At 42.6% G+C, this 27562-nt stretch overlaps 1 protein-coding gene across 1 annotated transcript in view; it reads left to right on the forward strand.

Moving 5' to 3' along the window:
* LOC137347106 (gap junction beta-7 protein-like) overlaps nt 1-13647 on the forward strand; it is a 33702-nt gene extending 20055 nt beyond the window's left edge. The window contains exons 2-3 of the mRNA XM_068011194.1: nt 2626-2783; nt 10609-13647. Coding sequence (XP_067867295.1) covers nt 10636-11436 — 801 coding nt within the window. The 5' untranslated portion in view covers nt 2626-2783; nt 10609-10635 and the 3' untranslated portion in view covers nt 11437-13647. The remainder of the gene's footprint in view (nt 1-2625; nt 2784-10608) is intronic.
* Nucleotides 13648-27562: the final 13915 nt, after the last annotated feature.

Here is a 27562-nt window from a genome sequence, read left to right on the forward strand (position 1 = left end):
ACTGCACACTGCATTGCAATATCTTTCCACTGAGTGCATCTCACATTCTTTGTTTCTCCTCTCAAAATGTATTATCTCACAATTCACCCCATTAATTTGCATCTGCCACTTGTCTGCCGATTTTGCCAATCCCTCTTATGTCTTTCTAAAGTGTTTTAGCTTCCTGCTCACAGTTTGCCAAACCCATTACTTTTGCATCATCAGCAAATTTAGAGTTTGCACTCTCTATGCACATCTATAAATATCAAGTACAAAAATGGATCAATCTTAGTACAGCATTTCTTTAGCAAAGACATTAACCCACTTTAACGTTATTACCCCACGAATTGATGAAATCACACCACACAATCAAATTTTAACTTCCTGCCCAGTGTAAACCAAGTTAAAATTGAACAGGATACTTGTAAAATTATGAGCACGAAGGTGACTCTTAACTGCCCTTTGAAGTGGCCTAGAAACCCACTCTGTTGTATCAAATCAGGGCAATGGGGGATGGGCAATAAAGGCTGGCCTCGCCAGTGATACCCACATCCTGAGAATGAATAACAAAAAGCAGAGCTAATAAACTGTTCATTTTATATATCTCTTTTATCAATCATAAGATCATTTTGTCAATAGTCTCTGCAGTGCTGCAGGGAAATCGTTTTCATTAATCTTTCCTTAAAGCTGATCACTTGTATCTTGTGGCTGTGCCCCTTACAATGCATGTATATGTTTTTTGGGGTGCGGTGACTGTTTTCTGATGATGTATTATAAAGTTTTAGCATAATCTCTGTAGACATGCAATTTACCCATCAGACTATATACTGAAACATTCTGAGTTGTCTTAGTTGCTTTTTCACTCTGTCATTACTACAGCCTAGAATTGCCCTCATCTCCCAGTCGCCCATATCTGTCCAGGCACTTGAATTGCATCTTCAGCACCCTGATGGCTTGCTCAATGACAACTCTTGCTCATGTGGCTTCAGTTCTAACTACAGTGGTAGGGTTCCTCGTACATGTCATCAGCCATGTCCTTAGAGGGTAGCCCTAGTCCCCAAACAGACATCTGCTGACTTGGAGGTGCAAATGGAATATCTGTAGGAGACTTGACTAGTGCAGGATGAAGACATCATGGCAGCTTCCTGGGTATCTTCCACAGTCATGCATAATGATCTTTTGGTGGTTGTATACCAGCTGACCATTGATGGAGTGGAATTCCTTGCACTTGATGAATACTGCTGGGTGATCTGAAGGTAACTTGATTGTCATATGTGCATAATATGTGACTTTCTGAACCTGTAGAAATCCAGCCAGAGCAGTAAATCTGAGGACCCTTTTATTTTGATTGGTTTCATCGGTAGTGAGGACATAAATGCTGGCCCTGGCAAACATAGCATCAGGCCCATTGAAGATGTACTTCTAGGGGAGCAGATTGTGAGATTCTACAAATGTCACCAGCAGATCCCCAGCAGAAGCTGGAGGTGAAGAAATTAAGTGCTGTGGTAACCTTGACCGCCACAGGCAATGCTTACCCATCTGGTCCACTTGGAAAGAGGTATTTTTCCATGAAGCTGCAAATGTCAGCAACAACCTGACAGGAAAGGCTGAGCCACCTGTGGCACTGGCGCTCAGTCATGTCCAGGATACTAATCCTGTGCCTGCATACTCTGTTTTAGGGGTATCACCTCCTGTGAGCTGGGCTCCATGCTCATCCGTGTGGAGTGGCATGTGGTTGAGCAGAAGGCTGCTGCTGCTGTTCCTGCTGGGTGCTGCTCCTACTGTTTCACCTCAGAGGTCAAGGTAGAGCTGCATAAACAGCTCCCATGCTACTGAGAACGCTGGCATCTGGGAAGTGCACATCAAAGGCAAAAACTCCAAGGTAGCCGAAATCACCTCCAAAGTAGTGAAAGTTGACTCAGAATAAGTCCTGTGAGCAAAGGCCTTTCACTTAGGCAAGGAAGCAGCAGTCATATTTAGTATTTAAAGCCTTTCTTGCCTGTTGATTATTCAGCCCCAAACCCCGCTGCTCCCTCGCATTATTTGACCCAGGGAGTTCTTGGAAGCCCGAGAAACCTTAGTGTTCAGAATTAAAAGCAAAATCCTGGGTTAAATGTTACACTTAATTGCAGTTTAAAATATTTAAATCTCAGACCTGCACATCCCACAGAGGTTTCGCATGTGCCAAGAATGCGCTCGGTATAAAGGAAGTCAACGGGTTCCTGCCAGCTTGCCGACATGCGGCCAGTCTCTGTTTTTTTAACCTGGGGACCATACAAAAATCTGCCCACTTTGGCAGGCTAAAAATTCCCTTATGATTGCTTGCTTTCAATTCTACAGAATTTCATCTGTGCCTTGTGTTTTCTACCTGATGAGAACCAATGCTCTGCAAAGTTCCTGTCTGATATATGCCACCTGGTCAGAGATTTCTTGGACCTTGATCTCTTTAAATTATTATGCACCTCTGCCACCCTAACCCCAATATCTGCTAGAAGATTGGTTGACCCTTAATATTGGATAGCAGGCAAGAATTAGCCTCTTTGAGAAAAAATTCACTTAATATTTTAATTATTGAATTTTCTTCTTCATTTTCAACCCCAGTGTTATCCTTTGGAATTCTAACTTTCTACTTTTTTTTTCACACAGCTGTGCTGTCATACCTAAGCTTGCCCCACCCCAGAGCTCCGTGTCAGGACAAAACAAAAAACCAATCCCTTCTCAAAGGGAGGCATTACACACAGACAGATGAGATCGGAGTTTCAAGGTGAATTGTTGGAAAACAACTGTTGATCTTACTTCTGCAGGTATGCTTATCTTTATATGCTGAAAGATTTTTTTCAACATTTTGAACTAAATAAACACAAGTGCCACATTGTGAATGTTGAAATATGAGCTTTCCGGAAATATAAAATCACAGATCAAATTGGAGCTTGGAAGTTTTGATAAAAAGCAGAAGCAGATTTGTTGTGAATTGTTCTGAATCAAAAAAGGTATAAGCTATTTAAACCTTAATTATTTGTTTAAAGGAAGGTATATGACTGATTTTTTAACACAGTACTCAACATGTAAACTCAAAGAATTAGAGTAGTTCGGATTATAGGACTCTTGTGAATACCACATGTCACAGGAGCAGATAGAGTGAATGGGATCTGTACTTGCTATTCCTTGCCACATAATCTCTTCATATGCATTTGAAAGATTGAATATGAAGGTGAGAAAATCTTGTGCACATTATATGGTCTAACTGATGTCTGTGAAAGGTGAATGGAACGATAAGAACCAGACACTTTAAATCATTATCCTCATTAGAATGTGAGTGTGTTAGGCATGTATAGCATTTTTGTTGTAGAGCCTAGCTCACATTTATAGAGCTACAAGAATGAATTATCATCAATCAAAATGTTCTTCTGATTGAATTTGGAATCCTGTCATTTGAGTTACAGATTAAACTGCACAGGGGTTTTGCTCTGTCATAGAAATTGATGCTATTCTGATACCAACAATAACTAGTTTTGCCCTTGAGGGATTTCTCTGCACAATAACCTATCAGAGCTGTTCCAAATTTATAGTCTGTCTCTTTCCACAGTTTTGACTAATGGCATCCTCCAGGCTCACCAGAAACAGGTTGGGATCTGGTTAAATGACCAGATTACTGCTGAGCAGATGTGTTGAAAGAACATGTCTTTCAAGGAAATCTTGCCTTGCCCTATGCCAAAAGGCACAGCAAAATGTGAGGCAGAATACAGAAGACTGCAAGAGGACATGCATGGTGGTGGTGGTGGGGGGTCAGATACAGTTCAGCATGTGAGAGTCTATTCTGAGAGAAAGAACAAGAAATAAAAATATTCCTTTAAATAGTGGAGGAACAGAGAGATGTAAGCATAGAAAAATGCAGACATTTCAAAGCAGGAAGGACAGAAAATCAACAGAGGTAGGGGATTCAATAGTTGGGGAACAGATGTTTCTATGGTGTGATTCCAGGATGATATGTTACCTCCCTGGTGCAGGGTCAAGGATTTCATTGAGCAGCTGCAGAACATTCTGAGGAGGGAAGATGAACAGCTCGATGTCATGGTCCATATCAGTACCAATGACTTAGGAAGAAAGAAGGATGAGGCCCTGCGGGCAGATTTGAGAGATCTAGGAAATAAATTAATAAGAAGGACCTCAAAGGTAGTAACCTCCAGAATACTCCTGGTAACACACTCTAGCGAGTACAGAAATAGGAGGATATTGCAGATCAATGTGTGGAGAGATGGTGCAGGAGGGAGGGTGTTAGATTTTGGGGCATTGGCAGCAGCTCTGGGGAGGTGGGACTTGTACAGGCCAGACGAGTTGCACTAATATCATCAGGATCAATACCATCATGGGGAGGCTGGCTAGTGATGCTGGGGAAGGTTTAAACTATCTTGACAGGGTATTGGGAACCTAAATGTAGATTCAGAAGTGAGAGAAGCAAAGGCTAGAAATAGAAGGCAGAAAATTAGTGAGTGTAGAAGGCAGTGGAAACAAAGGCTAGGAAATAGACAACAATGGAGTTTGGCAGTTCTTTATAGTATATACTTCAATGCAAGGAGTCTATGAATATGGCAGATGAATTACAGGCACAGATAGACACTTGGAAATATGATATCATAGCTATTACTGAAACATGGCTTAAAGAAGGGCAGCAATGGCAGCTAAATATTGCTGGTTACAGTGTTTCCAGATGAGATAGAGAGGGGGATAAAAAAGAAAGTGTTTGCAATATTGATTAAAAATACAATTATACCAATGGGAATGGATGATATGCTAGAAGGCTCATCAAAATAGGCTAAAAGGGTTGAACTAAAGAACAAAAGGGGGCAATCACAATGCTGGGAGTATACTATAGACCCCCAATCGGTCAGGGAAAGATAGAAGAGCAAATATGTAGGAAAATTTGTGAGAAGTGCAAAAACAATAGATCTTTAATAGTAGGGGATTTCAACTACCCTCATACTAACTTGGATAGAATCAGTGTAAAAGGTATAGAGGGTGCAGAATTCTCAAAATCTATTCAGGAGAACTTTTGTAGGCAGTAATTAGCAAGCCCACAAGAGAAGGGACAGTTCTAGACTTAGTTTTAGGAAATGAATCTGGGAAGGTGGAAGGGGTATCAGTGGGAAAGCATTTTGGTGGTGGTGATCATAATCAAGCTAGATTACTGTAGTTATGGAAAAGGACAAAGTTAGAGCTGGAGTAAAAGTTCTCAGTTAGATGAAGGCCAATTTTATTAAACTGGGATGTGTTTTGGCAAAAGTGGACTTGAAGGTAAATCAATGTCAGAGCAGTGGGAGGCTTTCAAGGAGGAGGTAAAGAGAGTTCAGAACAAACATGTTTCCACAAAGAAAAAGGGTGGGACTCCAAAATCTAGAGCCCCCTCAATGTCAAGAAGCATACAGGATAGGATAAGGCAAAAAAGGGAAGCGATGGCAGAAACCGACAGCTTAGTACTGCAGAAAGCCAAAAGGAGTTTAGAAATTGCAGGGGTGCAAGTAAAAAGCTAATTAGGAAAGCAAAGAGAGGATATGAAAAAAATATTAGCAAGCAAAATCAAAGAAAACACAAAGATGTTTCATAAATACATAAAGAGCAAAAGGATAACTAAGGAAAGAGTAGGGCCTATTTGAGACCAGAAGGATAACCTGTCTGTGGAGGCAAAGATGTGGGCATTTTCTTATTGAATATTCGCGTCTGTCTTCACAAAAGAGGGGAATGATGCTGACATTGTTGTTAAGACGGTGAATGAAATATTGGATGGGATAAACATAGAGGGGACATATTAAGGGGTTTAGCATCTGTGAAAGTAGATAAATCTCCAGGTCCATATGAAATGTAACCCAGGCTGTTAAGAGAATCAAGGGAGGAACCAGTGGATACTTTTACCATCATTTTCCAATCCTCTTTGGCTGTATATGTGATACCGGAGAGCTGGACTTCTGCTAATGTTGTATCACTGTTTAAAAAGAGGGAAAGGGATAGACTGAGTAATTATGGGCCAGTCAGCCTAACCTCAGTGGTGTGCAAATTATGGGAAAACTTCTGAGTATTAATCGTCATTTAGAAAGGCCCAGATTAATCAAGGACAGTCAGCCTGGATTTGTTGGGGGAGGATCGTGTCTGACCAGCTTGAATGTTTTGAGGATGTTTCAAGGAGGGTCAATGATGGTGGTGCATTTGATGTAGTCTACACAGATTTTAGCAAGGTTTTTGGCAGACTGGTCAGAAAGTAAAAACCCTTGGAATCCAAGAGCAAGTGGCAAGTTGGATCCAAAATTGATCCAGTGGCAGGAAACAAAGAGTAATGGTCGACGAGTGTCTTTGTGATTGGAAGGCTGTTTCCAGTGGGGCTGACAAGGTTCAGTACTAGGTCCCTTGCTTTTCATGGTATATGTCAATGACTTAGACTTAAATCTAGGGGGTGTGATTAAGAAATTTGCAGATGTTACAAAACTTGGGCCCTGTGGTTGATAAGAAGAAAGTTGTAGACTGCTGGAAGATTTCTATGGACTGGTCAGGCAGACAGAAAAGTGCCAAATGAAATTCAGGCTGGAGAAATGTGAGGTAATACATTTGGGAGGGCAAACAAGGCAAGGGAATACACAATAAATTGTAGGATCGTGCGAAATGTAGAAGAACAGAGGGACCTTGGACTACATGTCCACAGATTCCTTCAGGGAGCAGGACAGGTAGATTAGGTGGTTAAGAAGGCATAAAGGTTACGTTCCTTTATTAGCTGAGGCATAGAATATAAGAGCAGTGTGGTTATACTAGAACTGTATAAAACACTAGTTAGTTCACAGCTAGAGTACTGAATACAGTTCTGGTTATCACATTACAGGAAGGATGTGATCGCACTAGAAAGGGTACAGAGGAGATTTACGAGGATGTTGGTAGGAATGGAGGATTTTAGCTATGAAGAAAGATTGGATAGGCTGGGATTGTTTTCTTTGAAACAGAGGAGGCTGAGGGGCAATTTAATTGAGGTTTATAAATTTATCAGGGCCAACGTAGAGTGGATAGGTAGAATTTCCTTTAGCAGATAGGTCAATAATCAGGGTACATAGCTTTAAAGTAATTGGTAGAAGGATTGGAGAGGAGTTGAAGAGAATATTTTTCACCCAGAGGGTGGTAGAGACCTGGAACTCACTGCCTGAGAGGTTAGTCATGACAGAAACCCTCAAGACATTTAAAAATGACCTTAGACATGTAATTGAAGTGCCATAACCTGCAGGGCTATGGACCCAGAGCCAGAAAGTGGGATTAGGCTGGATAGCTCTTTCTCGGCCACAATGGGCCAAATGGCCTCCTTCTGTGTTATAAATTCCTAAATGCATCCATGCTATTCACTTCAACTATGCCATGTGATAGCACATTCCACATTCTAACCACTCTTTTGGATAAACATTTTGCTCCGGAATTTCTTATTAGATTTATTAGTGATTATTTTGTATTAATGCCCCCTAGTTTTGGTCTCCCAACAAGTGGAAACATTCTAAGTCCATCCTATCAAGCCCCTTCATAACAACAACAACTTATATTTACATAGCTCCTTTAATGTAATAAAAAGTCTCAGGGTGCTTCACAGGAGCATTATAAAATAAAATATAAGACTTAACCACATAAGGAGATATTAAAGAGGTAGGTTTTAAGGAGGAAAGCAAGGTAGAGAGGCAGAGAGGTGCAGGGAGTGTATTTCAGAGCTTAGGGCCTAGGCAACTGAAGGCACGGCCACCAATGGTAGAGCGATTAAAATCGGGGACACTAAAGAGGCCGAAATTAGAGAAGTGCAGATATCTCGGAGGATTGTGGGACTGGAGAAGATTACAGAGATAGGGAGGGGCAAGGCCATGGAGGGATTTGAAAACAAGAATGCAAATTTTAAAATCAAGACGTTGCTTGACAAGGTACCAATGTAGGTCAGCGAGCACAGGGGTAACAGGTGAACAGGACTTGGTATGAGTTGAGACATGGGCAGCAGAGTTTTGGATGATCTCAAGTTTATGGAGGGTAGCATGTGTGAGACCAGCCAGAAGTGCATTGGCATAGTTAGGTCGAGAAGGCATGAATGAGAGTTTCAGCAGCAGATGAGCTGAGACAGGGACAAAGTTGTGCGATGTTATGGAGGTGGAAATAGGCAGTCTTAATGATGGCATGAATACGTGGTCAGAAGCTCATCTCGGGATTAAATGTGACACCAAGGTTGCAACAGACTGGTTTAATCTCAGACTGTTGCCAGGGAGAGGGATGGAGTCGGTGGCAAGAGAATGGAATTTGGAGTGGCGACTGAAAAAAATGGCTTCAGATTTCCCAATATTTAATAAATCAATAACCCTATTATGTCATCCCACTGCTTCATTTTTCTATAGAAAAATACGTCAGAGAACTTTAAATTAAGCCTAGAGAGAATTTCAACACTGAAATCCTGATTCATCAGTAGCTAAAACAGATTGAGACAATGTTTAAAGATAACACAAAGCCAGTCTGGCATTGTATCACACCTTACTGGGCAGCTATTGCATACATTTGGTTTAAAAAGTCAATATTATTTTAGTAATCAAGGGCACACCAGAATCAAACTGCCAATCTTTCTGATGATTACATTTCCTTCTTATGTAATATTTAAACTACTTCTCCAAATGTTTTTATTCCTTATTCAACCCAAAGAACACCCCAGTGGAACTCCACTAATCACTGCTCCCACTTTTCCATTGAGCAGCACCTTCTGTTTTCTATGGGTTAAGTCAGTTTCTAACGAAACTCGCTATTTTACCATTAATTCCAAGAGGCTTAACCTTCTTTTAAATTGTCACATGTAGAACATTATTAAATGCTTTATTAAATGACTATTCTAATGGTCTTCAAGCTTTTTGATAGCATCCTTTATCATGCCCTTGAGCATTTAATCCCACTACGATGTTACAGAATGTGTCTATAGGGATTCATGTTTCACTCATTGGGGTAGACCTTGACTTTGAAGTCAATGGAGCTAAAAAATCAGGAGAGATGTAACATCGGTTAACAATTTCCCATTGCTCATGTTACACTATTGCACTGTCAAAACCTACCCATACAGCTATTGATGGAGCTCCTACAAATATTAACCACAGCATTATTTAATTCCTTTTTTACTTCCTTGACAATTGTAGCTGATTTGGCCAAAGTGCCTTGTAGGCATTTAAGGGGGATTCTGTAATCAAATACACCCAACAGAGAGCAGTGCTCCCAGGAAGTCCATCTTGGCAAATGTCAGGAGAGCAGCCTATGATTTTCTGTTATTAGTCTTATGGGAGAGGAAATCATTGGTAGCACACCAGCAATTTTTCAAAAAAAACCCTCTTAGAAACTGCCACTCCACTTAGTATTCCAGCAGTGTGGAATTATCTCGTGAACTCTTTGCATTTCCACATAGTACTTCGGGTACTGATGACTGCTGTATTATATTTACCTACTGTATAAAATTGTGAAAGTGTATTTAACATATCTGCAATTTCCAATAATTTGTTTCCCAAACTCATCCCTCAAAGGACTTAATTGGTCTTTAATATACTGTCTGCAAATAACATTAACAACATACAGTGTTTGAGTCTACTTAGCTTTTCCTCCGCATGTCTATGGAAAAGAATGAATTTGTTAACCCTCTGGTTCTGCTTATTAGTCATATCTCAAATACAGGTGGAGATGGATCTTTGGCAAATTTCTGCCAAATCCCAACTGGGCAATTGGAATGAATCACTAGAGAAAAAGAGCTGTTGTAACCTACAGAGCCACCAACAGAGCAATGCCTGTCATGAAGGACATCATAAATCTCATGTACTACTAAATGTTACACTTAGTAGCTGTGTCACTGAAGAGTGTCAATCTCTTTAGACATGGCTCCTCCATTAAGCCTAGCTAAGCTTTTCAGGGCTGTGAATATATCCTATTCCTCTTCTATGTTTAGCAATATTCTCAATCTGTTCATGCAAGCTCTGAGCTGAATGTAAAGACATTTCAAGACGCTTGGGTGGATTTTAATTTGTCTACAATGGAAATCGTTCGGGTTGTTTAACAGGTGGCGAATCCGCTACTGCCAGTCTTCCAAAAGTTAAAATATACCCCTTCAAGTGATTACAAATTGCAACTTGGTTGACTTCGATTGGATTCCCCTCTCTGGTTAATGGTGGAAATTGGTAACCTCTGACATTACGAACAAGTCATTTAATGCAGACAGCTGTTTCTGGATATCACTAAGCGATTGGAAACACTACTGACACTCAAAAACAGTAAACTTTTCACATGCACTCGTTCCAATAAAGAGAAAAAGAGTCTTAGAGAAGAAAAGCTTTTCAATATTCAACTCAGTACATTTTCCCAATAAGGTTGTCGGGCAAATTTTTATTAGGGCAACTCTGGAAAGTTAGCTCCCGTAAGATTACTTGCCCTTCATATGCATGATTTAGCACTCTTCTTGGGAAACACTGAATAAATTTGACCATTAAAGAACTCAGTCATTTTGAAATAGTGCCATTTTAAAAAAATTTAATAGTTTTGAAATCTCTTTATCCACAATGGTTTTAAAGTCGGTTTGTACCCATTAATATTTGATAATGTGTTGCTCCCTTTCAGGTATTAGTGAGAAGATTTTCAGGCATAATGAATTGGGCTTTCCTTCAAGGCCTGCTCAGCGGAGTGAATAAATACTCCACAGGATTCGGCCGGATCTGGCTGTCCGTCCTCTTCCTCTTCCGAGTCATGGTCTATGTGGTGGCGGCAGAAAAAGTTTGGGGTGATGACCAAAAAGACTTTGAATGCAATGTCAAGCAGCCTGGATGTGAAAATGTCTGCTTCGACTTCTATTTCCCTGTCTCCCACATCCGACTGTGGGCTCTGCAGCTCATATTTGTCTCCACTCCATCCCTGCTGGTGGTCATGCATGTAGCTTACAGAGAAGAAAGGGAGAGGAAGAACAGGAGAAAACATGGGGAGACCTGTCATACTCTCTACAATGACACAGGGAAGAAGATAGGAGGACTGTGGTGGACTTACATAATCAGCCTTCTATTTAAAGCAGGGATTGATGCTGGGTTCCTGTACATACTTTATCGCATCTACGATAACTTTGAACTACCGCGCCTTGTTAAGTGCCAGCTGGACCCTTGTCCCAACACTGTGGATTGCTTCATTGCCAGACCGACTGAGAAAACGATCTTTACTATTTTTATGGTTGTGACTGCAGCCCTGTGTATTCTTATAAACGTTTGTGAGTTTACGTACCTTGTAAGTAAGAGAATCGTGGCCGAGTGCTGTTCCTCAGGCAGACGAAGACGAACAAATCAGTCCACAAAGGCCCCTGCAGCCTTCTTTGAGAAGTCATCTAATCCAATCTTCAGTTCAGAAAATAAGTCATTCGCCGGAAACCAAAGTCCAAATGCTATCATTCACTTGAATTCATGAAATTTCCATTAGCAAGCAAGTCAAAAATTACTTCCATTTGAATGTGCAGAACGAATTGAACCTCGGGATACGCTGATTTCTTGCAAAGTATTTTTCTTCATCTGACAGAATCTAGAGCTCAACAAAACATTCTCAGACTGGTACCATCTTTTATGAAGATAATCCTGTTTTGTTAAAAAAAAGTCACTTTTAGAAGGTCTTCACATTATCTCGTCTCCAGTCTCTGCTCCAAGGCAAACTGACTTCCTGTGTTACCTACCACAAAATTTAATTAGCAGGTGAAGGGGTCATTTGATGTCTGATTAAATTCAATCCGACTGTAATTTGTTAGGACCAAGCTGCTCGCTTATAAGGCCTATGTTCTCAGCACCTTGCTGTATGGCTGTGAAACATGAGTGACTTACAGCTAACAGGAAAAGAAGCTCAATAATTTCCATCTTCACTGTCTACAGTGCATTATGGGTATATCCTGGCAGGACAAAATCACAAATGTGGCAGTCCTCTCAAAGGCAGAGCTCCCAAGTGTGTGTTGGCACTAATCAAACAGAGGTGGCTTCGGTGGATCAGACACATCCGCAGGATGGAAGACAGTTGCATACCCAAGGACTTTCTCTATGGTGAGGTAGCTGGGGCCAGATGACCAGTGGGGCCCCAAAGCTCTGCTTCAAGGATGTTTGCAAGCGTGACATGAAGGCCCTAGATGTCAACTATCACACCTGGGAGTCACTAGCTGGCGAAAGAGAGAAATGTGGACTGGTGTGCACTGCCATGATGACCAGTTGATACAGCAGCTTGGCAACAGGTGCCAATGTCAAAAACAACAACTCACAGCGTCTCTTGGCAGCTTCACGTACAGCATTTGTGGCAGAACCTGCCTTTCAAGGATTGGCCTTCACAGCCATCAGCAAAAGTGCACCAAGAGAAGGCATCCCACCTAAATGGATTGTTTGCTGCATGTCCATCATCTTTTACAGATGGAAGGATGCCAAGCAAACATATTTTGTTTGCATCAGTAGATTCATGTTAACTGTTAAGGGTTCCAATAGCAGAGTTGATAAACAAAATTGTAGAACATTATGCAGGATAAGAAGGAAGATTAAGAAAAACCTTTTAAGTAAAGGGTAATAGGTTTAGGGAATAAGTTATCTGTGAAGGCCATAGAAGCAGACTACTTAACTGAATTAAGAGATAAATGCCAAGCAATGACCACCTCCAACAAGAGAGAGTTTAACCACCTCCCCTTGACACTCAATAACATTACCACCACTGAACACCCCATTTTCTACATTTAGGGGGTGTTGAGCATTGACAAGAAACTCATCTTGATCATTCACATAAATGCCATAGTTACAAGAACAGTTCAGAGGCTGGATATCATTAACAAGTGGCTCACCTCTTAACTCGTCAAAGTCTTTCCAACACCTACAAGGCACAAGTCAGAAGTGTGATGGAATACACTCCACTCACCTGGATGGGTGCAGCTCCAACAGAACTCAATGATGTTCAACAGCATCTAGGAGAAAGCAGTCTGCTTGAACAGATTGTAAATTAGAGAGGACCCCATTTGGCTGATTTCACAACATACCCCTGAAATGTTGATACTATCCGAACTCTTAGCATAGCTCCTACACGCAGTAATTCACAGAATATTTAAGAGGCATTCCCTGAACATTTCACTGTGTGACTTCTTTCACTGGTGTTTCCCTACATTCACATGAATAGAACACTAAGAACACTGCCTGCCCACACCACCACCCTAAAGCTTTGTGAATCAGCGCATCAGGAGCTGGCCACATTGTTGTTGCAATCTGAATCCAACACTAAATTTTACATTTCTTTATCTGTGCAAAATTGTTTCCAGCTGCTGGTGTCACCTGTCGCTGCAAACATCATGCTGAGTGAGGTGCTATTTACACATCCAAACCAGTTGTATTTTGATCCATCTAAATCAGGCTGGTTTGCATTTGGCCATTGTGTTGGAGCTAGCCCCAAGCAATAACCCATCTCTTTTTAAGACTCCTGAGTGTAACCCTGGAACTGAAGCTAATTGTAGCAGCCCGTCCCCCACCCACCGCTTTCCACTAAGATGAGTCAAGTCAGCACAGACCAGGAAGGTCTGTGTAGGTTAGTGTTAGGCTACAAGGTACATTTATTTACTTCTTTTGGGCCTCCTTATCTCGAGAGACAATGGATACGCGCCTGGAGGTGGTCAGTGGTTTGTGAAGCAGCGCCTGGAGTGGCTATAAAGGCCAATTCTGGAGTGACAGGCTCTTCCACAGGTGCTGCAGAGAAATTTGTTTGTTGGGGCTGTTGCACAGTTGGCTCTCCCCTTGCGCCTCTGTCTTTTTTCCTGCCAACTACTAAGTCTCTTCGACTCGCCACAATTTAGCCCTGTCTTTATGGCTGCCCGCCAGCTCTGGCGAATGCTGGCAACTGACTCCCACGACTTGTGATCAATGTCACACGATTTCATGTCGCGTTTGCAGACGTCTTTATAACGGAGACATGGACGGCCGGTGGGTCTGATACCAGTGGCGAGCTCGCTGTACAATGTGTCTTTGGGGATCCTGCCATCTTCCATGCGGCTCACATGGCCAAGCCATCTCAAGCGCCGCTGACTCAGTAGTGTGTATAAGCTGGGGATGTTGGCCGCTTCAAGGACTTCTGTGTTGGAGATATAGTCCTGCCACCTGATGCCAAGTATTCTCCGAAGGCAGCGAAGATGGAATGAATTGAGACGTCGCTCTTGGCTGGCATACGTTGTCCAGGCCTCGCTGCCGTAGAGCAAGGTACTGAGGACTTTATTTACTAGACCATTGGAATAATGCAGATTGTCAGGCAATAGAACAGAAATATTTAGAATGAATGGATAGGAAAAGATAGAAGCAGACTGTTTCTGGTAGTTACGGGGTCAGGAATGTGGGGCCATAGATACAAGATTAAATGCAAGAGATGCAGAACAGAGAACAGGAGAAATCCTTTACACAGAGCTATGCGGCTGATTTCCGGGGTTCGTGTTGAGACAGAAATTATGTTAACATTTAAAATTAGATTGGATAGGTGGCTGAAGGAAAAGGGGTTGATGGAATATTAAAAAGGTAGATAAATGTGATTAAAATTTGCTTGTGTGGAGGGTAAACACTGACATGGATGTGGATATGCTTCTCTATTGTAATTTTTTATGTACTTCTATGTATTGCATTTGTAGTTATGTGTTCAATCTGCATGGGATACTTATGGTTTACTTACAAATATCAACATGCATCATAAAATAATGAATTGTAAATAGTATCAGTATAACTTGTTTTTACAGTACATTCTATTTCACTTATAGAATGTGGTGATCAAACAGCTTGGCGAATGTCACGCAGTGCAAAGTTTACTGCATGGAGATAGTCAGAAAGTTTGAATTTAATTTGATCATTTCATTGATAACTGGCTCTCAATGATGCTTTATTCACTACCATAATGATTCCTAATGACTCCTCATACAGTATTATACAGGGAGTATGCATCCTATACATCCATGCATTATATATATAATATGCAAAGTAGGTACATAAGTAATTCCTTTTAGCACAGCTATTCATTTTATTAAGGGGAATATATAGCAATTTTAGCCCAGGGTCTTATTTATCAGTACGCAATGTAATGTCTGAAGAAGGTGTTGAAATGTTCCCAAGTTACAATAAAAACCTCTATCAAATGTTATTCTGGTATCAATGTCTTGATGTTTTGAAATTTTACTGAGATCCCACCCTGTGAAAAAATGACTGACTTTTGCAGTCTGAACAAGAATATTCTATCCATGTATACACACTGGGGTTACATTTTTTGGGTAATCAGATTCCTTTTGCTGATAGTTCAAGTCTTCAGAAGAAGGAATTTTCCTCCACGCAAGATCAGGTAGCAGGTTGTTCAACCTTGCCCGTCTAAGAGCGAAGACCAAAGTATGGAAAGTCCTCATCAGGGAACTTCTCTTTGCTGACGATGCTGCATTAACATCTCACACTGAAGAGTGTCTGCAGAATCTCATCGACAGGTTTGCGGCTGCCTGCAACGAATTTGGCCTAACCATCAGCCTCAAGAAAACGAATATCATGGGACAGGATGTCAGAAATGCTCCATCCATCAATATCAACGACCACGCTCTGGAAGTGGTTCAAGAGTTCACCTACCTAGGCTCAACTATCACCAGTAACCTGTCTCTTGATGCAGAAATCAACAAGTGCATGGGAAAGGCTTCCACTGCTATGTCCAGACTGGCCAAGAGAGTGTGGGAAAATGGCGCACTGACACGGAACGCAAAAGTCCGCATGTATCAAGCCTGTGTCCTCAGTACCTTGCTCTATGGCAGCGAGGCCTGGACAACGTATGTCAGCCAAGAGCGACGTCTCAATTCATTCCATCTTCGCTGCCTCTGGAGAATCCTTGGCATCAGGTGGCAGGACCGTATCTCCAACACAGAAGTCCTCGAGGCAGCCAACATCCCCAGCTTATACACACTACTGAGTCAGCGGCACTTGAGATGGCTTGGCCATGAGAGCCGCATGGAAGATGGCAGGATTCCCAAGGACACATTGTACAGCGAGCTCGCCACTGGTATCAGACCCACCGGCTGTCCATGTCTCCACTTTAAAGACATCTGCAAACGTGACATGAAGTCCTACGACATTTATCACAAGTCGTGGGAGTCAGTTGCCAGCGCTCACCAGAGCTGGCGGGCAGCCATAAAGACGGGGCTAAAGTGTGGCAAGTCGAAGAGGCTTAGCAGTTGGCAGGAAAAAAGACAGAAGCGCAAGGGGAGAGCCAACTGCGAAACAGCCCTAACAACCAATTTTATCTGCAGCACCTGTGGAAGAGTCTGTCACTCTCGTATTGGCCTTTATAGCCACTCCAGGTGCTGCTTCACAAACCACTGACCACCTGCAGGCGCTTACTCTTTGTCTCCCGAGACAAGGAGGCCAAAGAAAGAAGAAGATTAACTCATTCCTTTTTGCACATTAAAGGGACACTCTCATCTGATAAATTAACTTTCAAGGTTAACTTAATCAATTCAGCAAATCAACAGCTGACACAACGACAAAGATTTCATTTTACAGAGGTTCAATTGTTTTGACTGAAACATGATGGCTGTGTAGTGGAATGTTTGGAACAGGCTATTCCTTGGAATTCCCAGAAATTGAAACTGAGACAATTAGAACCCTTTAAATGGCGCATTCTTCCTTTATTCACTACACCAGCAAATGGCTTAATTTATTAAAAATGTCAATTTTTATAAGCTTTATCACAATATTTTGTATATGCCATATTAAAGATTTAAGATTATTTTAATCTTGGTGGGTATTAAAGTTGTGAGAAGAGAGTCAGTATTTTTGCATTATAAATTATGTTCATCTAGAGAAAACTTAGTTCCGCAAAGTCATTGCACAGACGAATTAACTTTAACAACCCATTCACTGGATTGCAGTTTAATTATATTCCAATGACAAGTTGAAGGGCAAATTCAGGAAACAAGCTGATAAATTAATCATGGAATTTTTCCATTAAAAAAAGCAACTGCTACTAATTACACAGCGTAGGCAAATCAGAGGTCAAAATAATAGACAGACTTTGAAGCAGACAGGATTTCTGGCTTTGCATATCAGTTGCCAGAATTCAACATTTCTTGACTAATGTATTATTGACCAATCAAAACTCGTTGCTGGTTTTTACATTTTTCAAATTAAAGAACAGGGAACAATATGCAATACATAATTCAGCATCAATTACAATATCTGACTAGATTTGCCTTTTTACCAAATGTAGTGTTCCATCACAAGATGCACTGGGGATTACTGAAATACACCAGTGAGAATGGTTCTTGGGGTTCTCTCCACTTTAATAGGGGAAGGAAGGGCCAACACGTAAACATAAGTCCCACTATGTCCCACCATTCACTAGGAATCTGAAGACCAGTGGCAGCCATGGAGCAGTGCTAGCATTCTTATCTCTGAGTCAGAAGGTTGTGGGTTCAAATTCAAATATCAGCAGGAGTACTGCATTGTCTGAGGTGCTGTCTTTCAGATGGGATCTAAGTCTGAGGACCTGTCTGACCTCTCAGATGGATGTATAAGACCCAATTGCACTATTTTGATGAAGAGCAGGGAAGTTATCCCTGGTGTCCTGGCTAACATTTATCCTTCAACCAACATCACTAATGCAGATTTGCCTAAATATGGTGCAGGAGTTGTGATCCTGTTTCCATTGAGGCAGGATGCACGTGAACTTCGTGCTGCCTCCTCATTTGAATGATTTCAGCATGCAGCCCAGCATGATCCATGCTGCTGGCTGGCTGCACGCTCAACAACAGGGGCCTAACAATGTGCAAGACTAACGTGTTCCAGCTAGCCGCCAGCACTTGAAGTTGCACTGAATGAAAGGAGGCTGTTGTTGACTTTCCGTGCTGTAATTGGAAAGAAGGGAAATGAAACACCAGGGCAGAGACAGGGCTCCACGGTTCATAGATACAATGTTGGCGACCTTAATCATGGATGTGGACGGGAGGAGAGACGCTATGTTTCCGTGGGGTGCCTGGAGACCCTCATGGAACATCCTCCGAACAGAGAGAGAGCAGGTGACCAGGAAGGTGAGCTGCTGGCATCTGGTCCTGAGGACCTGCAACAGCGCTGCAAGGAGTTTAGTAACCTCATGTGGGTGTTCGATGTCAGTGAATGCAACTTCAAAGGACATCTCCTATCCACTGCATCACCAATCTCTCACATTTTTCAATGCACCAAGCCTCCATCACTCACCCAACCGCTCTCCCTAGCACTCAGGACTGATGCCTAGCATCCAGATTCTCCACCTCACCCACCTACCAATAATGTAAGCCTCACACCCACCTCTCATTATCTCTACATGCCTCCAGCTATTCAGCTATGGCAGGCACATCAACAAAATACCACACAACAGTCACTGACATTAGATTAGATTAGAGATACAGCACTGAAACAGGCCCTTCGGCCCACCGAGTCTGTGCCGAACATCAACCACCCATTTATACTAATCCTACACTAATCCCATATTCCTACCAAACATCCCCACCTGTCCCTATATTTCCCTACCACCTACCTATACTAGTGACAATTTATAATGGCCAATTTACCTATCAACCTGCAAGTCTTTTGGCTTGTGGGAGGAAACCGGAGCACCCGGAGAAAACCCACGCAGACACAGGGAGAACTTGCAAACTCCACACAGGCAGTACCCAGAATTGAACCCGGGTCCCTGGAGCTGTGAGGCTGCGGTGCTAACCACTGCGCCACTGTGCCGCCCCTCTCTCTCACGGGACAAGATTGCCTAGAGTAGGAGAAAAGCCAAACTGGCGAGTGGCTCAAGCCTGGGCATCCATGATGCACTATGGGCCATCAGCAGCAGCAGAATTGTATTCCACCACAAATTGTATTTCACCACATGGTATATCCCTCGATCTAATATTATCATCAAGCCAGAGAACCCTAGCCCTGCTTCAAAGAGGAGCATCACCTTGTATACCTAAAAGCCTAAAAATACACGGCTACGTGAATACTAAACAGCAGAAGCAGCATGTTATAGACAGAGCTAAGCAATCCCACAATCAACATTTCGGGACAAAGCACTGCTGTCCTGCCACATCCAGTCAAGAATGCTGGTGGACAATTAGGCAACTAACCAGAGGAGATCCCATAAACATCCCTATCCTCAATGATGGTGTAGCCCAGCACATAAGTACAAAAGACAAAGCTGAGGCATTTTTAACCATCTTCAGTCATAAGTGCCAAGTGGATAAAGCAGGTCGGCCTCATCCTGAGGTCCCCAGCATCACAGATGGCAATCTTCAGCCAATATGATTCACATCACTTGACATCAAGAAACAGCTGAGTGCAGAGGATACAGCAAAGGCTTTGGACACTGACAATATCCTGGCTCGATCTGATAAACTGGACAATTGCCCAGGTATGTCCTGTTCACAAAAAGCAGGACAAAGACAATGCAGCCAATTACCACCCCATCAGTCTACTTTCAAGCATCAAAGTAATGGAAAGTGTTGTTAACACTTACCAATTATTGGCACTTACCAATAAGTCAATCATCGATGATTAACTTGTGTTCAACTAGAACCACTCAGCTCCAGACCTCATTATAACCTTGGTTCAAAATGGACCTCACCTCAGAGGTGAGGTTAATGTGACTGCCCTTGACATCAAGGCAGCATTTGACCAAGTGTGGCATCAAGCAGCCTGAGTAAAAGTGAAGTTAATGGGGATCAGGAGAATATTCTCCATTGGTTGGAATCATGCCTAACCCAAAGGAAGAAGGTTGTGATTGTTAGAGGCCAATCATCTCATCCCTAGGATATCACTGCAGGAATTACTGACAGCAGTGACCTAGACCCACACATCTTCAGTTGCCTCGTCAATGACATTCCCTCCATCATAAGGTCAGAGGTGGTGTCGATGGTTGATGGTGGCACAGTTCCTTTCACAATTCCTCAGATAATGAAGCAGTCCGTACATGCATGCAATGAAATCTGGACAACATTCTGGCCTGAGCTGATGAGTGGCAAGTAACATTTGCACCACGAAAGTGCCAAGCATGATCATCTCCAACAACAGAGCATCTAACTACCTCCCCTTCATGTTCAACAACATTACCATCACCAAATCCTCCACTATTAACATCCTGCCTCTTGATTGGCACCCCTTCTTCTTCTTCTTCTTTGGCCTCCTTGTCTCGAGAGACAATGGGTAAGCACCGAGAGGTGGTCAGTGGTTTGTGAAGCAGCGCCTGGAGTGGCTATAAAGGCCAATTCTAGAGTGACAGACTCTTCCACAGGTGCTACAGATAATATTGGTTGTCGGGCTGTTACACAGTTGGTGCTCTCCTTGCACTTCTGTCTTTTTTCCTGCCAACTGCTAAGTCTCTTCAACTCGCCACTCTTTAGCCCCACCTTTATGGCTGTCCGCCAGCTTTGGCGATCGCTGGCAACTGACTCCCATGACTTGTGGTCAATGTCACAGGACTTCATGTCGCGTTTGCAGACGTCTTTAAAGCGGAGCCGTGGACGGCCTGTGGGTCTGATACCAGTGATGAGCTCGCTGTACAATGTGTCCTTGGGGATCCTGCCATCTTCCATGCAGCTCACACAGCCAAGCCATCTCAAGCGCTGCTGGCTCAGTAGTGTGTATAATCTGGGGATGTTGACCGCCTCGATGACTTCTGCGTTGGAGATACGGTCTTGCCACCTGATGCCAAGGATTCTCTGGAGGCAGCAAAGATGGAATGAGTTGAGATGTTGTTCTTGGCTGACATACGTTGTCCAGGCCTCGCTGCCGTAGAGCAAGGTACTGAGGACACAGGCTTGATACATGCGGACTTTTGCGTTCCGTGTCAGTGCGCCATTTTCCCACACTCTCTTGGCCAGTCTGGACATAGCAGCAGACGCCTTTCCCATGCGCTTGTTGATTCCTGCATCAAGAGACAGGTTACTGGTGATAGTTGAGCCTTGCTAGGTGAACTCTTGAACCACTTCCGGAGAGTGGTCGTCGATATTGATGGATGGGGCATTTCTGACATCCTGTCCCATGATGTTCGTTTTCTTGAGGCTGATGGTTAGGCCAAATTCGTTGCAGGCAGCTGCAATCCTGTCGATGAGTCTCTGCAGACACTCTTCTGTGTGGGATGTTAATGCAGCATCATCAGCAAAGGAGAGCTTGCTGATGAGGACCTTCCATACTTTGGTCTTCGCTCTAAGACGGGCAAGGTTGAACAACCTGCCATCTGATCTTGTGTGGAGGAGAATTCTTTCTTCTGAAGACTTGAATGCATTGGCACCCCATTCACCAACTTAAACATATACTTCTTCCACGACCAGTGCAGTGAGGCTACAGTGTGTATCATCTACAAGATGCACTGCAGCAACTCGCCAAGGCTTCTTCGACAGCACCTTCCAAAGCTGCGACCTCTACCCCTAGAAGGACAAAGGCAACAGGCATTTGGCAACACCACTACCTGCAAGTTCCCCACCAAGTCCACACCATCCTGATTTGGAAAATACCATCGTTCCTTCACTGTCACTGGGTCAAAATCCTAGAACTCCCTAACAGCGCTGTGGGAGTACTTAAACATCTTGCAATGGTTCAAGAAAGTGGTTGGCCACCACCTGCTCAAGGACAATTACAGGGAGGAAATAAATGCTGGCCTTGCCAGTGACACCCAGATCACATGAATGGATAAAAAAAAGTAGGCTAGCAATTGAATTGCTTTTTTTTTACACTTCTAGCTCTGCTGTCTGCTCCTGAACAACGCTGGTGAACTCTATGAGCAGCAGAAGGCCCCAAAAGGGTCTGTTGCAGACCACACGGTTATAGCCAGCCTCCTCTTCTTAAATGCAGACTGTATCTTAAAGGGAAGCTGCACAAAAAGATGGCTGCAATGTAAATCCTTGCAAAGTGAACACCAGGACAGACAATGCGACACTGGAGGTATTAATAGCGTAGGTGGGCAGGAGGAGAGAAGCCATGGTCCTATGGAGGTCCAGAAGACCCTCAAGGATCACCCTTAGAAGGGAGTGGGAGCAGAGAGATCAACTCCCAGAGTCTGGACCTGAGGACATGGCAGCAGTGCCACAAGAAGCCTGGTGACCTCACACAGGTGGTCAACATCAGTGAATGCATCTTCATATGACATCTCTTAAGCACCACAACGCCAGTCTGATGCTGAATGCACCACACCCTCATCATTCACATAGCAGCACTCCATGGCACTCAGGACTCATGTCTAACATCCAGATACTCCACTTCACCCTCACACGCATATGAATGCTGCCAGCCTCTTGCACACCTCTCATTGCCTCCACATGCCTGCAGCTATTCAGCTATGCAGGAGTATCACCCACACAGTGCTACACAGCCACTGACATTCCGCCCTCTCTCTTCCAGGACGAGGTGGCACACAATAGAAGGGAGCAGAGTAGAACCGGTGGACGACAAGGATGCCTGATTCTCCTGAGCCCTACAGAGGAGATGGTTCTCTGTATCATGGTGCTGGCTGTGACAGGGCTCATAGCATCTGACGCTGAGCAGATTGAGGATGACAGCATTTCCTACCTTATGCCCCTTCTCAGCTCCTGACTCACCCTCATTGTGTTTTCTGATAATGAGTAATCTGCTGATGGGTGTGACCATAGACATTTTGCTTCCCACTCCCCCACTTCCCTTGCACCAACTTTCCTCTTTTGAGTTCCTGCTTTCAGACATGCAATAACTGCTGGCTGCATAGTCATAGGACCCCCAAGAGGAGGAAAGGGAGCCTCAGCACAGTACTGATGAAGAAATGTTGTCACTTGATCTGACACTCACAGACAGCAGCTCAGATACTGGAACTGCACTTAGCTTGGAGGCTGGTATAGAGCTTGGGTCAGTACATGGTAAGTTATGCAGGCATGAGTGGACTTATCCCAGGCCAAGGGTAAAGAATGGTTTATTTGTCAGTTCACTAGAAAGCAAGATGGCCAATGAGTTCTGCTGCAGAGGACTCAAATGAGGACTCAATGGGTGACATACAAACATATGAATGAGGAGCAGGAATAGGCCACTTGGACCCTCGGACCTGCTCTGCCATTCAACAAGATCATAGCTGATCTGATTGTAACCTCGACTCCATATTTCTACCTACCCTTAATAACCTTTCACCCCCTTGCTTATCAAGAATCCATCAACCTCTGCCTTAAAAATATTCAAAGACTCTGCTTCCACCGAATTTGAGGAAGGGAGTTCCAAAGGCTAACAATCCTCATCTCTGTCTTAAATGTGCGACCCCTTATTTTTAAATAATGACCCCTAGTTCTAGATTCTCCCACAAGAGGAATCATCCTTTCCACATCCATCCTGTCAAGACCTCTCAGGATCTTATATGTTTCAATCAAAGCACCTCGCACTCTTCTAAACTCCAGCATAACCTCCCTACATTTGTATTCAAATCCCCTCACAATAAACAATATCATTCTATTAGCTTTCCTAATTACTTGCAGTACCTTGTTCCGGCCGTGGTGGGAGCAACACCCTGTCAATTCAGTCCCGTCACTGCACAGGTCACAGCATATTATTAAAGTTTTCCACCAACCGGAAAACAGCCAAATTAAACACTATAGTAACCCCCAGAATAAAACAGACCAAACCAGGTATCTTTAGACAACAACAAATTAATTATTTATTAAAAATAAATCTTAAACACTATTAAGATAAACCTATGACTGAAGACCTTATGACTACTTATTTTAACCTAACTTCCCCATTCACACACATACACTCAAAAATAGCAGTAGTTAACCGGTTTTAAAAGTGTTTTTTTTTAATTAGCTGTTTCTTAAGAATAACTAAATAAATAAGTCTTTGTGGGTTATGTTCCTGATGGATGAGGTATTCTAATGTGAAAATAATCAAATGCTACTCGAAGTCTTCACTTGGATCTGAAGAAACAGTCTGCTTTTGATAGGCATTCAAACTCTTCAGCTACAGCAGGCATCAACAGTTCCTTCAGCAATACCAAATAGTCTCTCAAAAGGGTTATTTCCTCTTTAGGCAATTAACTAGGCCTGTAGCTCCTTGTAGAATTTCTGATGAAAGGAAATGGACATCTCTTTTCTCTTCAGTACGCTTTGCTGGTGAGTCATGTTCAGACTGGTTTTTGCCAGTTTTACACACAGTCAAATTGAAGCATTATACCATGTGACTTCTCTTTCTCCTGCTTTGGCTTAGGGACAGGTGCAGCTGGCACCCTGTGCTCAGTCTTAAAGGCACACTGTTTTCAAACTGAGTCTTAAAGGCACACACTGTTTTTAATCCGAGGAGAAAATAATACAAGTCTGTGACAACCTGCATACTAACCTTTTGCAATTCATGCACTAAGAGACCCAAATCCCTTTAATCTCAGAGCTCTGTAATCTCTCACCATTTAGATAATATGCTTCTTTTTTATTCTTCCTGCCAAAATGGACAATTTCACATTTTCCCACATTATAGTCCATTTGCCAGATCTTTGACCACTTACTTAACCTATCTATATCCCCTTGTTGCCTCCTTATGTCCTCTTCATATATTACTTTCCTACCTATCTTTGTGTCATCAGCAAATTTAGCAACCATACCTTCGGTTCCTTCATCCAAGTCATTTATATAACTTTTAAAAAGTGAGGCCATAGCACTGATGCCTGTGGCACATCACTCATTAAATCTTGCCAACCAGAAAATGACCCATTTATGCCAACTCTCTGTTTCTTGTTAGCTAGCCAATTTTCTATCCATGCCAATATGTTACCCCCTACACCATGAGCTTTTATTTTCTGCAATAAACTTTGATGTGGTATCTGATCAAATGCCTTCTGGAAATCTAAGTACAGTACATCCACCAGTTTCCCTTTATCCACAGCACATGTCACTTCTTTAAAGAACTCCAATAAATTGGTTAAACATGATTTCCATTTCACAAAACTATGTTGACTCTGCCTGATCACCTTGAATTTTTCTAACTGCCCTGCTATAATGTCTTTTAACAATAGCTTCCAGCATTTGTCCTAAGACAAATGTTAAGCTAACTGGCCTGTAGTTTCCTGCTTTATGTCTCCCTCATTTTTTGACTAAAGGAGTTACATTCACTATTTTCCAATCTAGGGAATTTTGGAAAATTCAACCAATGCATCAACTATCTCACTAGCCGCTTTTTTAGGACCCAAGAATGAAGTCCACCATGACCCGGGGACTTGTCAACTTGCAGCTCCAACAATTTGTTCAGTACCACTTCACTGGTGATTGGAATTTTCTTGAGTTCCTCCCTCCCTTCCATTTCCTGATTTACAGCTATTTCTGGGATATTACGTGTATCCTCTATAGTGAAGACCAAAGCATAAAGTTGAGCACTGAATGGGCATGTACACTGAGATGTGGGGTGCATTGGCTGGCCTGCCATGACAGCCTGATGTTGTCAAAGAGCATGGAGGAGTCTGGCTCCAACCTGGCAGAGGGGAAGGTGCAGAGTTTGCCCTCTCCTCAGCCTCTGCTCCAGCTCCCTGTCATGCTGCAGACCCAGGAGCACTGCCACTTCTGTGCCTGTCACCTATACCATCCCTTAGAGACAACACTCTCTGGTAAATACAGGAACTCACCAAATGTCCTCCAAAAACACCCCAGAGTACTTTCAGGCATTTTGCAATAGAAAAACTGCAAAAATTTACCTTACCTGCAATCAGGGTTCCTGACCCTTTAAATAACATTATGGCAGGAATGAGATTCAACAGTTTAAATAGTTCCCTTTGTGGGTCAGAGAGATTGATTGACATTGCATGAACAATTGTCACATTGTTAAAAGAGTACTTATGCTGTTAAGCACCATCTCTAACATTCTGTGGGAAGTTTAAATGGCAATCAATGTGGAAAGCCAACAATTTTATGAAAATCACGGGAGGCAAACGACAGAGCAACATAAAACAACATGCAAGTTATGGTAATTCAGAACTCATGACATTCCCTCTTTCATCTTAACATGTTGGCCAATTTGTGCATTCATAATGGCTTACATCGTGAACTCGCCGTTATTTTTTCAACAAGATTAGGGTCAATGTAATAGCAATCATATTTAGGTGTTGTTGATTCGGGTTGATGACCTTTCTGTAAGGTCATCGACCTGAAACATTAACTCTATTTCTCTCTCCACAGATGCTGCCAGACCTGCAGAGCATTTGCAGCCATTTTATTTTTATTTCAGATTTCCAACATCTACCAGTATTTTACTTTTATTACATTAAAGTGTCCATTTACTGGCTTCAATTATGTAACCGAAAGCACATGAGCAAAGTTACAACCTCTTGTTTTATCCAAGTCCTTCTTTCATTTCTACATGTAGCTTTCAGCAATATTTTACCACACAGTTCCTTCTATATTGGAGTTGCAAGCTCCGATTTTTAAACAGACGTAATATAGATTCTAATATCATTTAAAGCTTAAGAGGGAGGCAGTTGAACATTGCAGCATTACCGAAAGACATGTATGAACAGACGGCTCCATCTGAATAGAGGATGGGGAGTTTATAACGAGGTCGTGAAAACAAAACTTGAGAAAAGGTTAAAATGACTTTCATCTTTGCTTCTTTTCCAGCCATCTGTGCAACAGTGCTCACTGTTATCAAAAAAATTCCTGCTCATATAACATGTAAAGTTATGACATTTATCTAGGTGGAGTGAAGTAAGTCTGTGATGTGCTCTTATTGGCATGCAGACCCACCATAAATACTTCAAATATTGGGACCTTCCACTGACCCCATATACTCTGGTGGGGTCAGTACTGGAGACCCCTGGGACCACTGCCTGAAGATTATTGGCACTATTTTCGACAAATAAAAGGACTCTTTTCCTTTTGGTAACTGACAGTGAGTTTTGAACATTAGGACAGAAAATCACCAAGACGATATCAACATGCACAAGGAGTCTCCAGAATGTGCCAAAAGGTACCTAAGAAGGTTGCCAACTCTGATTGCATGTATTCCTGGATGTTTCATCACACGACTTCCTGCCTCCAACCGACTGGCCCCCATTCTCCCAGCATCAATCATCTGGCATGTCCATCCTCATGGAGCAGTGTCTTCCCATACCAGTTGGAAAGCAAACATCCAGTTACCCAACTGGGGGGATGCCTCGGCACTGCCAATCAAACAGATTTTTTAAAATCCTATCGCCAATAGTTTTATAAGTAATAAATTGATGAAAGTGTTCAAATAAAATGTAAGGAATGCACAACATTGTTAATGTCACTTTGATTTTTCTACTCTTTAGTTCCTGGGGACTCCTGGACAATTCTGGAGGGGTGGCAGCTCTCTGAGTGTGTCAATATTCACAAGGTGTGCCTGGGAGTATCCCCACAGAACAAAGCTCGGAAACTATTCCTCCATACCCTCCTCTCCATGCACCATTTCCTGGTTTAATTGATTCTTCCATAATTTTGATTTTTGCACCTGCTGCTCAGTGAAATTTAACCCTCGTTTCCATTCCCTGTAAAGTTAATTTGCATTTAATAGCTTCTTGGTAGTATAGTCCTGGTATTTCCATTGCTCAGGGC

Source organism: Heterodontus francisci, chromosome 31 (genome assembly GCF_036365525.1).
Source record: "Heterodontus francisci isolate sHetFra1 chromosome 31, sHetFra1.hap1, whole genome shotgun sequence".
Taxonomy (NCBI): Eukaryota; Metazoa; Chordata; class Chondrichthyes; order Heterodontiformes; family Heterodontidae; genus Heterodontus; species Heterodontus francisci.